Raw genomic sequence first — 12,110 nt, forward strand, 5'->3', positions numbered from 1 at the left:
CAACAGTAAGCACATAATACCCTAAGCAGTAGTCTGCAATTTTAAGATGATCTGTATTGATGAGTCATCATAGTTTGGGGCCACTTATTGGATCAAATCCTTAGGTGGTGTAAAGCTGTATAAATCCATCAAGGTCAATGGAATTATGCTGATTTACATGAGCTGTGGATCTGGCCCATTAGTTATTATTTGTAGTTTATTGATAGGATAGCCCCAGGCTCCAGCCTCTGGGAGGAATTCGGTCCACTGTGTTTCAGATATTAAATATATGTGATTTTTCGATCATGTACTCCTGTAGCCTATTTTTGTCGCTATCCCTACTATTGCAGGACAAGATGTACCCTGTGGCTAGGAAGGAAGAGTGAGACCTTCCTGCTCCTCCGAGACTGCCATTAATACGGTTTCATAAATAGTCTAGTTCACATAACTCATTAAGGGCTTAATCCAAAGCCCAGTGAAGTCAATGGAAAGATTCCCACTGACTTTGACAGGCTTTGGATCAAGCCCCTGGGGCCTTATCCTACCATCAATCCATGCACTGAACTCCCATGAACATTTAGGGGCAGGATACAGCCTCCACTCTACTTCACAAAGCATTGCTGGATACAGATATATAGCACATCACATCTACCACATGCATGGGATCTGCTTCTCTGTGGCCCTGTACCTGTGCAGTCATTTACACAAGGAGAAGGTAGTTGTAAAATGCCACCAGATCACAATGATAGAGTGTAAAGTGAATGTAAAATACTAGCATTTGGATTTGGGAGTGATTGAAAAAAATATCTACAAAAGATTCTGGGCATTGGATGGAGAGATTTTATCACCAACAAAGAGATCCAAGAAGTCACCAACCAGCAGCTCCTCTCCACCAGAATCAGACGGAAGTGCTGGACATATCTGGGACATGTACTCCGGATGCCAACACATGGACTCCCACTTGAAGCTGTCAAGTAGAAACCAACTGGGATGGGGAAACGAGGGTGCCCAAGAGAAACCTTAAGAAGAACCCACAGCAGAGAAGGCAGAACAGTCGATCTCAGCACCATCATGCAGATGGAAGCAGCAGTTAATGACAGAAAAGGATGGAAGAGATCAGTTTCCATCCTGTGTGCCAACACTGGCATGAGAAGGCTGTATCAATTCAGCATTTCATACCCACTTCCCCCTCCCTTTGTACACAAGGTGCAGGCCAATGGAGAATCAGGCTGTTGCTCTTTAAAAGGGAAGGCAGGTTTCCTGGGGTCAACTCTGAGCATGTATATCCCAAATATCAGAGCTAGATGCTGTAACTGAGCCAGTCACAAATTTTTTTTAAGCACATTTCTAAGAAACCGTAGGCCTAGTGTCTGCCCCTACTACTGGACCGGCTCTAGTTGGGGTTTAAATCAGATGTGAGGTTCTCACTGGAGCCAGTTTGCCAACACAGACCAAGATAGCTCAAACTGATAGAAGGCTGGGGTACACCATATGTTGCTGGCCACACCTTAGAAATGGAGATGTGTGAACCCCCTAACTAGCCCATGCTGTATATCACAATAGACACATTAAAGGTCAGGAGCGTTGGACCTGTTGTGCCTTAGCAGACATGGTAAGCAGGCCATGCCCTAGCCCTTCACTCTCTTGAGCACCAGGACCATGCTGAGGGAAAGAAGCTCCCCATGTCTCCTTCATCCCAAAAAAGCAGCTGGGGCAGGATTTGCCCCATGAAAAGTGCTTCAAACTAATTAGAGAGTCAGGCTGCAAACACACCGACAACCTGCCACCTCCACACTGTTTTACGGACAACAAAAGAGGCACTGAAATGGGTTGATTCACAAGCTCTGTGATGGGCTATGGATACTTTCACCTCCGGGTCACTTGTCTGAAGCAAGCAGGCTTGGGTATTGTCTGAATGTCATCACAGCCCTTCGGTGGGGTGTATGAAACATGGTGGTCTCAGTCCGATTCACAGTGTCCATGTGGATAGCTGTCCATATCACAATGAATCTGCTTATAATTAGGCTCAGTTAACAAACATGCCCATTACATAAGCCAAATATTCATAGGAACTGCTAGACTAGTGATACATCTGTTCCTGCATCCTGTCTGGGACAGGCGTCAGTACCAGATGTTTCAGAGGAAGGCATAGGCGCAGGAACTAGGTGTGTGGGGGGTGCTGCAGCACCCCTGGCCCTTATCTGGGGCTCCACTCCTGGTCCCGCATGTGGGATCCCGGCTGCTGGCCCCGCGCCCAGGGCTCCACTCCTTGCCCACCCCACGCTCTCGGTCCTGGCTGCCGGCCTTCCCACGCCCGAGGTCCCAGCTGCCAGCCCCCCCATGCCCAGGAACCTGGCTGCCAGCCCTGCACCTGCCCCCAGTTGTGGCCCAGTAGGGTTGCCAACTTTCTGATTGCAGAAAACCAAACACCCTTGCCCCGCCCCCTCCCCAAGGTCCCACCCCCACTCACTCCATCTCCCCTCCCTCCGTTACTCACTCTCCCCCACCCTCGCTCACTTTCACTGGATTGGGGCAGAGGGTTGGGATGTGGGAAGGGGTGAGGACTCCAGCTGGGGCTGTGGGCTCTGGGGTGGGGCTGGAGATGAGGGGTTTAGGGTGCAGGAGGGGGCTCCAAGCTGGGAGGTAGAGTCGAGGGGTTCGGAGTATAGGAGGGGGCTCTGAGCTGGGGCAGAGGATTGGGGTATAGGAGGGGGTGAGGAGTATGGGCTCTGGGCAGGATTGACCTCAGGTGGCTCCCAGAAAGCGGTGACATGCCTCTGCAGCCCCTACGTGCAGGGACGGGCGGGGTTCTCTGCACACTGCCCCTATCTGCCGGCACCACCCCTGCAGCTCCCATTGGCTGTGGTTCCTGGCCAATAGGAGCTGCGGAGCTGGGGCAGCGTGCGGAGACCCATGGCTGCCCCTGAACTTAGGGGCTGCAGGGACATGCTGGCTGCTTCTGGGGAGCCATGCGGAGCCAGGGCAGGCAGAGAGCCTGCCTTAGCCCTGCTGCACCGCTCACCGGACTTTTAACAGCCTGGTCAGCGGTCCTGACCAGAGCTCCCAGGGTTTCTTTTCGACTGGGCATTCCTGTCGAAAACCGGATGCCTGGAAACCCTAGGCCCCAGCCTTGACCTCCTTACCCCTGTCCATGTCTCCTGCTCCTGAGCCGCAGCCCCACTCCCGGCCCCAGCTCTTGGAGGGCAGGGGGGCACGGACGGGGTAAAGGAGGGATGAGGTAAAAAGTTTGGGGACCACTGCGTTACAGTTTGGTTAGCTGGTTTTCAGCAACCCCACTATAAAAAAAAAAGTGTTCCAACGCCACTGGCGGAAGGTGCAAGAAACCTTGTAGGAGGCAGGTGTGTATTAACCTGCCTATTCAATGGGTATTACATGGCACACCCTAGAGCGGTGCTTTTCAACCAGGGGTATGTGTACACCTGGGGACCCACAGAGATCTACCAGGGGGTACATCAACTCATCTACATATTTGTCTAGTTTTACAACAGGCTACATAAAAAGAACTAACAAAGTCAATACAAACTGACATTTTATACAGACAATGACTCTGTTATACTGCTCTATATATTATACACTGAAATGTAAGTACTATATTTATATTCCAAGTGATTTATAATTATATGGTAAAAATGAGAAAGTAAGCAGTTTTTCAGTAACAGTGTGCCGTGACACTTTTGTGTTTTTATGTCTGATTTTGTAAGCAAGTCGTTTTTAAGTGAGGTGTCACGTGGGGGTACACAAGTCAGATCATACTCCTGAAAGGGATACAATAGTCTGGAAAGTTTGAGAGCCAGTGACCTAGAGATAGTTTCCTCAGCTTACATCTAAATCACAATGACAGGCCAGTGTGGGGAAATGTGAAGGCATGGCTCATCAGGTGCCAGTTCTCAGAACAAACAGAACATTTTAGTTCCATCAGTTTGGCACTTTTCATGAGTACTAAATTCATGTCATGGAAAAAAATCTCTTTTAAAATAAGGGAATAACATAGAAATATTTCTGTGTCTGAATGTTTACGTGGGCCTTTGAGGTCTAATTTTTTCCTGACATAGAGGAGAGAGAAACAGATAGAGATGTTACAGGAATGCTTTAAAAATAAAACAAAAATTAAAAATTTTAATAAATAAAATAAAATCACAAAAATTAAAATATAATTCACAGAAAGGTTTAATATGAAATGTGACTAGTCACTGATAATTGCCCTCGTCCTGCAGTCCTTAAGTCATGATTTCAATCGGGCTGAGTAACAGTGTTGCCAACTCTCCAGCTCCTGGAGTCAGGTAATGACTTGAGAATCTCAGCTTTCATTTTCAAAAAGTACGTTTCTAGCCCTTGTGGTTGCAGAGAAAATATCTGAAGTTGTGAGCCCTAAAGGCTCCAAAAATAGAAAGCGAATCATAGATCTTATGATTTGTAAAGCTGTCTTGGGATTTTTAAGGGTATTCCCTTCATTCCTCTGAACTCCTGATTGCCCAAGAAGACATATATTCACCCTGGGTGGCCGAACTACCATCCAGTGAGGCTGGGGTTTAAAGAGCTTTGAAGCATATTGGTAGGTCATTGCACAGACCTGCCTTTGTCTCCATGGAGTTCATGAGTCTCTGCACATGATCAGGAGCTCCCTGGTCTTATCTGCAAAGGCCCACACTCTGCAGTGACACACACCCTCCCCCCACCTGCTGCCAATGTTTTTAAAGGATTGACTGTGAGGGTTCCAGACAGTGGCTATCAGGCAGCCTCTGATGGAGGAAGCCCCCAGCAGGATTCCAACTGCACCCTGCATCCACAAAGTCAAGCTGGGTCATTGTAGTCCAGTCAGCTCCATTGGGGAACTCAGTAGGGATGTGATTTGTCCCACAGTGTATTGAATGCCCTCCAGGGGAAATTCTAATCACAGATCTCCATCAGACAGCATATGCCTCCTTGCCTACACTATCCAAAATTCTTCAAGGAAGTTGGGGTTATGGGTGAGGAGAGTGGATTGCTAACAGTCACCCTCTAGAGTCTCTGTCTTTCCTTTCAAACAACAACAACAACAAAAAAAGCAAAAACCAAGCTGTTATAATCTGATAAACTGGATCTACATGAAATAAATGTACATTCATTGCAAATGATCATTGGTTCAAACCTCCGGCATGGGATAAATCTGAGCATTACTGCGTCCTCACGTAAACAGCAGGCCTCTGCCAATCAGTGAATGTGACTGGCACCTATATCCCTGTCAGCAACTACGACAAGCATTTTATTCAATTCGTGTATTTCTTTGCAAATTTACTTTGTGGTGAGAGCCCAACAGCTCTGGAAACAGAAGACCCTGTTGACCAAGAGGAGTGGTCCAGCACTGGAACTGGCCATGCAAGTTTCTCTCAAACTGTCCAACCAAATGCATCAAACACTAGAAGGTAGCTCATTCTCCATGACCCATTCAGTTTACAGCCTCTTTGTTAAGATTGCTAACCAACTTGACAATTGTGATGGTGGCTTTTGAAATGTGGAAGCTACCATCTCATTTCACATCGGCCACCATGCTTTCATTGGCTTTATTTATCTGCAATTGACTTTCCTGTTTCCCAAAGCCGAAGAATCAGTTTTCCACCCTGATCTGAACCATTACATACACAGTTCTATAGGATAGTGCTTTGCTTTTAAAACAAATAGAAATTAAAAGGCACCTATGTCCATCCATGTGATGTCCTTTCCGCAATGTATTTGAAAAGTCCTGCCTGAATGGGCAAGACCGTATTAAAAATGTTCAAGGCAGATATAAAAATATGTATTTTATATTATATCCCCTGGACTTTTTATGTTTCCATGTAAAACTGCTTAGTAAAAAGAAATAAATATACCTCTGCAGTGTTTGAAACTCAAATACTGCAGCATTGTGCTAGTACATGAGAACCTGGACATGAAAAAGACTAGAAACAAAAGTGAAACTGACTATACTGTTTTCAGTATCCAGATAAGAAAGAGAAAGAGCAATGGGTAAATTATATTTTTTGAAATAATGTAATCATTGTAACATAAAGAAGGAAATTTGTTTTTGTTTTGTTTTTAATATAAGGGGCCTGATTCCTTCCCCTCTTATGCTGGTGTAAAACAGGAGTAACTCCACTAACATCAATGGAGTTGCACTGGTATAAAATGGGTGTGAATTAGAGGAGAATCAGTCCCAATATTTTCAAGCTGTTCATTTAATAAAGTCTTGTCACTGCATTTTAGTTAACATTATTCCCATTTAGGGTCACATTCTACTCTTATTTACACCAATGTCAATCTGGAGTAACTAGGAGCAGAATTTTGCCTCTATAATCTATATCAAACAGTTGCAAATAAATCGTAAATTTAATGTACTAGTAGTGTAGATATTTTAGCATACAGTTCACATATTGAGTATTAAATAGTCTAAGGGTAAGTATTCCCATATTAAGTACTCAAAGGGTTTTATTTCCACTCTGCTTTCCTTCACACTATAATTTGAGCTCTATCTCTGTAACCACCACCTCAATCTGATTTCTATGACTAGCAAGCAGTCAGACGCATGACATCTGACCATTGTCAGCTTGACAAGTTCCTTTCTATTGTACCTGTAAATGATTTCACGTTGCCCTACTCCACCTTCAGTACTTACATTCTTCCTCAACACACAAGGCTGGGATTTTCAAAAAAGCCTAAGAAAGTTCGGCACCCAACTCCCACTGACTTTCGGCCTCTCCCCAGAAACATTACCCATTGCCATTTTTTTAAAACATATTGATAGCAAAGTTGTTCAGTAAAACTGCACCGCACTTTGGATATTTAGATACAGAAAGCCTCAAAGCCACTACTAACACAAATCAAACCACTGGCTCTGTTTTCCAATGTAACACCTCACCTCTCCGCTTCAAGGCGCATTTCCTCACGCTTTTGCCTCCTGAGTTCTCTGCGGCGTTCAAAGTCATCCATGGTGCGTGTTCAAGCTTTCCAAACTCCAAACAGATCAGAATCTAAACTGAGAAAGGTCAATGAGTTAGAAGGGACATGGAATACGATTGGATGCATTTAACCAACTGAGATAATTCAGGGTTTTTTTTGTTTTTTTTTGCTTTTTAAACTCCACTGGTACCATTTTCTTTTTTGTAGCAATAAAATTCCTCAGTATTGCGGAGATAAACAGGCTTAATGAAATGCCTAGTAGGATAAACACAGCCCATTCCTGAGTTTAGTTTCCAAGTTAAAATTAAATCAACATGCATTAACCTAAGTACTGTATATATCTGCTAGCCACAGACTAGCTATTTGTAATGCCACAGGTCCTCTTCTAGAGACAATAGCAAGAATTCAGCAGGACTGTAATTGTTAACTTCAAATTTTATTGGAAGCAATAAACTGCTACACAGCAGATTTCTCATTTTCTTCTAGCTGCACAGATAACGAGATGTTCTGGAAAGGCTAACCGTCCCCCTCCTTTCCCCCTCAAAAAAGGGAGAGAGAGAAAGAATAGAAGCCAGAGCTTTTAAATACCACCCAGAAGGAGACGAGTTGTGTATAAATCCTTCTTAAAGAACCAAAAGCAACTTTTTTGTAGTTTAATCCATGCATTTTAACAATGCCCTACCTTCTTCTTGATAATTTAGTCCATGAAATATTTCCCCTGTATAATTCTTCATATACAAAGCCTTTTCAGCCTTCGTTTATATCCCATCAAGCCGAGTATTACAGAATTCCCCTGCAGCCCCCAAACCAAAAATGACTACCAGAAAAGGGAAAGCTGTTCTCTTTTTGTCCCTGCTTTGTTTACAGAGCTGTCAGTGGTTAGTTAAACTCTGCCTGGAATCTGGCATTTAAGGCCTGCTCTAAGATTGCTTCCTGTGTAGAGCTGGAGGCCTCAACTTCCTCTGGAATCCTAGCCTAGACTCTGCACTCAGAGGGTTTTTTTTTTTTTTCCCCTCCCTTAAAAACATTTTCCAGCTCTTTAGTACAAGAACAGCCACTTACACTGCGAAAAGAAAGAGTTCAGATAATAGCTGCCTTTCAACTGAGACTAACTGCTTACAATTTAAAAAAGAGACAAAGAGAAGCTGCATTCATTAATTATTTGAAGGGTTTTTGTTTTGTTTTTTTTAAATCTGTTTATCTGCCTTAAAGCTTTACCTCTGCAGTATCTGAGCATCTTCCGTATCAAAATCAACAATAGTGAAGTCTTTAGTGGACCTCAGGGAATCTCTAGCACATCTCCATTTTGGGGGTAAAAACTCAGCTTGGGGTAGGAGTGGGATTTTGGGGGGGGGGGGGGGGGTGTCTGTTTTTTGAAAGGGTGCTCACCACAGAACAGGATTATTGGCACAGTTTTGACCTTTACAATAGAAATATAGCTTTTCTGAATGCGTTTTTAGCAAGTTCTGATTAGACTTCCAGCAGAGAATCCCAAAAGAGGACTGGATCCAGTGAAGATACTTGACCAGACGCTTTTGAAGATCATATACTTTATGTGAAACTACCCATTTCTTGCAAATTTCATGAAAAAAAAAAAAATTTCTTTCTGGCAAATGCCTGGGGACAATATGAAAAAAATATTTCTTACTTTCTCTCATCTCTGCCATGGCTCCAATTCAGCAAAACACTTAAGTACATGCTTGGCTTTAAGCACGTGCTTCAGCATTGACTTCACTGCGACTACTCATGTGCTTTAAGTTAAGCACACACTTAAGTACTTTGCTGGATCAGGTCCTTAATATCTGGGCAGTGAGGAGGTGGAAACTTGCATTGCTGTGAATGAATAAACTCCTTAAGTCTCTATGGCTATCAATCACCTTTCCATTGTACTGAATTAGCTCTTAGAAAGCAACAGTGATGCTGTGCTTATGCATCATTTTCAACCTATTGGAGCCACGAAACAGAGGCAGAGCATGTTCCCTAATATAGAATTACTATTTATTGCAAAGGTTTCAGAGTAGCAGCTATGTTAGTCTGTATTTGCAAAAAGAAAAAGGAGGACTTGTGGCACCTCAGAGACTAACAAATTTGAGCATAAGCTTTCGTGAGCTACAGCTCACTTCATCGGATGCATTCAGTGGAAAATACTGTTTCCACTGAATGCATCCAATGAAGTGAACTGTAGCTCACGAAAGCTTATGCTCAAATAAATTTGTTAGTCTCTGATGTGCCACAAGTCCTCCTTTTCTTTTTACTTATTGCAAAGTACTCTCAGGCTGCCACCGCTGGTGACGGCACAATGCCAAGGCATGCTTTTCCGCTTTCTCTCAGTACAATGAAACAATTGCAAATTTCCTTTCAGTGATCTTCAAGGCAGACAGCCTGAAAGCTTGCACCCACTGGTGAACTGTCAGCAACTTACTTAGTGCTAGATCACTCGCTCTTGTGTACTAGATGATCTGGTGATCCTTTGTCCTTAGACTGACTCTGTAATGCATACAGAAACCTTCAGCCTGATAATGTCTGGGCAGATGGCAAGGTGTGATTACCACTGGTGCAAATGACCACAAATCCACTGAAGCCAAAGCTCTTTTGCTGGTTTACTCCCAGCAGTGAATCTGGCCCATTGTCTGTGAGGAGGTCAGTGTAGGAGGCTTCCTGGATTTGAAAGACAGGAAGGGTGTCCAGCTCCAAGGTATTGCTACGCCACTGTGGTTTTTAAGCCAAGTTTACCCACTTGCTCAGCTAGCCTAGAGAGTCAGAATGCAGTACACTCCAGCCATGTGCCCTTCCTTCTTCCACCTGACATTCCTCCAATGACAGGGGCAGCAATGGGGATGCAGCATAGTGTCATTCTCCTTATTCTACACTGCCGGGGGACCCCATTTATGCAGGGTTATTTCCTAGGGTCCACTTTTATGGACCCTTTATACTGATAGAACAGCATAAAGGGACTAGAGCAGAAAGGAGATTATAAAAGAAATGAGAAACCCAATTTCCGGCCTCAGTTTCCTGCACCCTGATTATTGAGGGGCAAGAATGCTGTAAAGAGCATTCTCACTGTTGGGGTTGATGTTTCCAGGAGAACTGAAATAACATAACATAAATAAAAGAAGTGTCCCTAGCCTCTGCTTGCCAGAAGCTGGGACTGGGCAGCAGGGTTGGATCACTTGATGATTACCTGTTGTGTTCATTCCCTCTGGAGCACCTGGCACTGGCCGCTGTCAGAAGACAGGATACTGAGCTAGATGGACCATTGTTCTGACCCAGTATGGCCATTCTTATGTTCTTAAGGACACTGATTTGAGTGTTAGTATGGTCCAGTGAACTTCAACAGAGGAAATCTGAGTCCTATTCCTGGCTCTGATACCGATACTGTGTGACGTTGGACAAGTCCCTTTCACTCTTCTTGCCTGTTTCCCTTCACACCTCTTGTCTGTTTAGATTGAAGCCCTTCAGAGCAGGGACTGTCTTTCACTATATGTTTGTACAGGGCCTAGAACAATGGGACCTTGATCTCAGTTGTGGCCTCTAGGTGTTACTGTCATATAAACAATAAAAGGAAGAAATTCTGGCACTGGAGATATATGGATCAGAGCTCAAATGGCTGAGCAAACATGGCCCGAGCCATTCTGTCTGTCCTATCCTGGAGGTCTGCGAGGGGAAGTGTGCCCTTCACCAGCATGATATGAACCTGAGCCCACAGAGCATCATGAGTGCACTAGCTGGTACGCTGACTTTCCACTCATACTGAGGTGGTAACACCATACCCATGCTGACATCCTGTGAGAATGCACAAGGCTCCCCTGTGCCTCTGGGTCCATGGCAGAGGCTACCAGAATTTATCACATTCATCAAAATTATTAGCAGTTTTGTAGATTCCATCCTACCAGGCCAAATGTCTACACAGAACTGAATAAAACATTATGGCCCATCTGCCTCCCCTTCAGTTTTCCATAGCCCTGACGTAGAATGCATACAGTTGCCAACCCTCCAGGATTGCCTGGAGTCTCCCAGAATCAGCATTGATCTCCTGGTGACTATTGAAAGCAATCCAGATTTTAATAGGATTTTTTAAGAAAATGACATTATGTCATGTTGGGGAAAAAAAAAAAAAACTCACAGAATAGCTTCAGTCAGAGTTGACAACCCTAAGAATGCAGGGGGTTCTTTCCAGTACAGTACCTTACAGTACATCCTGCCCTCTGTAAGTATAGAGTGCCTTGCTTTACTTGTGCACATGATCTGGCATCTACGGGACCACAAGTACCACCCAGGGTAGGAGAGCAGAGCCCTTTCAAGTCTCCTTCTGCAGCTGAAAAGTGGAAGAATGAGCAAGTCTCTTTATTCAACTACATCTTATTTAAACTGGCACCCATGAAATGCAGCTATAACAAGTATTCTAGAGTAGTATCTGGGCGAATTAGAGTTCCTTAGTCTATCTTCAATAAAAACAAAAAATCTGTTTTCTATGAAAATCTGTCAGAAAATGTTTGGAAATATTGTTTTTTTTCCTTTTAAACTATATGTCATTGGACCCAATTCAGATCTGTTATAAGTGGGCACAACTCCCATTGAAGTCAAAAGGTGTTACTCCAGAGCTGAATTTGCCCAAATATCACATCCCATTTAAGCATCTACTGTACTTTGAGACACTAGGAGCAGCTAGCAATATTACATTACCAAGACTAAAACTGACATTTAAACAGGGTCTAAGAATTCATCTCCAAAGTTACTTTCACGTGACCACATCTGCAGGCCTTACTGTAAAACTTGGCCAACTGTTCGTGTTGACTGCAGATACTGAACTTTTGTACCTTTAAAAAAATCAAGCAGCTTTGCTCCTTCCCAAACAGAATAGCTCATTTGGGACTCAAGGCAAAAACAACACATTAGGTCATGTGAACATATAGTTTTGTTTTAATTTAGCCCATCCTTTGTTTCATCTGACTGTGCTTCTTAAAACACATTCATCAGAAGCAAACTACCTAAACAACAAAAACAGTCAATATTTAGCTTCATAAAAATCAAATTAAGGAGATTGCCTTCTGCTCTCCATTGGTTTTACTTCCATCTGCACTCTGCGGTTACATCTACACTGTGAACAATGGGTGTGATTCCCCTGCTTGTGTACACATCCTTGCACTTGCTCTCACCGAGTTACCATGAGCATAAACCGCAGTGTAGCCGTAGTTGAA

General features: G+C 43.9%; 1 protein-coding gene across 39 annotated transcripts in view; it reads right to left on the reverse strand.

Moving 5' to 3' along the window:
* Positions 1-12,110, reverse strand: part of CALD1 (caldesmon 1) — a 237,455-nt gene that overhangs the window by 106,445 nt on the left and 118,900 nt on the right. For 14 of the 39 annotated variants that reach the window (XM_043539609.1, XM_043539583.1, XM_043539567.1 and 11 more), the window contains one exon: positions 6,872-6,983. In XM_043539609.1, the coding sequence (XP_043395544.1) occupies positions 6,872-6,942 (71 nt within the window). In that variant the 5' untranslated portion in view covers positions 6,943-6,983. Of the gene's footprint in view, positions 1-6,871; positions 6,989-7,594; positions 7,903-12,110 lie in introns of those variants that run through there. The other 25 variants (XM_027822998.3, XM_043539537.1, XM_043539495.1 and 22 more) reach the window with 7 other exon arrangements.

This window comes from Chelonia mydas, chromosome 1 (assembly GCF_015237465.2).
Source record: "Chelonia mydas isolate rCheMyd1 chromosome 1, rCheMyd1.pri.v2, whole genome shotgun sequence".
In the NCBI taxonomy this organism is placed as follows: domain Eukaryota; kingdom Metazoa; phylum Chordata; order Testudines; family Cheloniidae; genus Chelonia; species Chelonia mydas.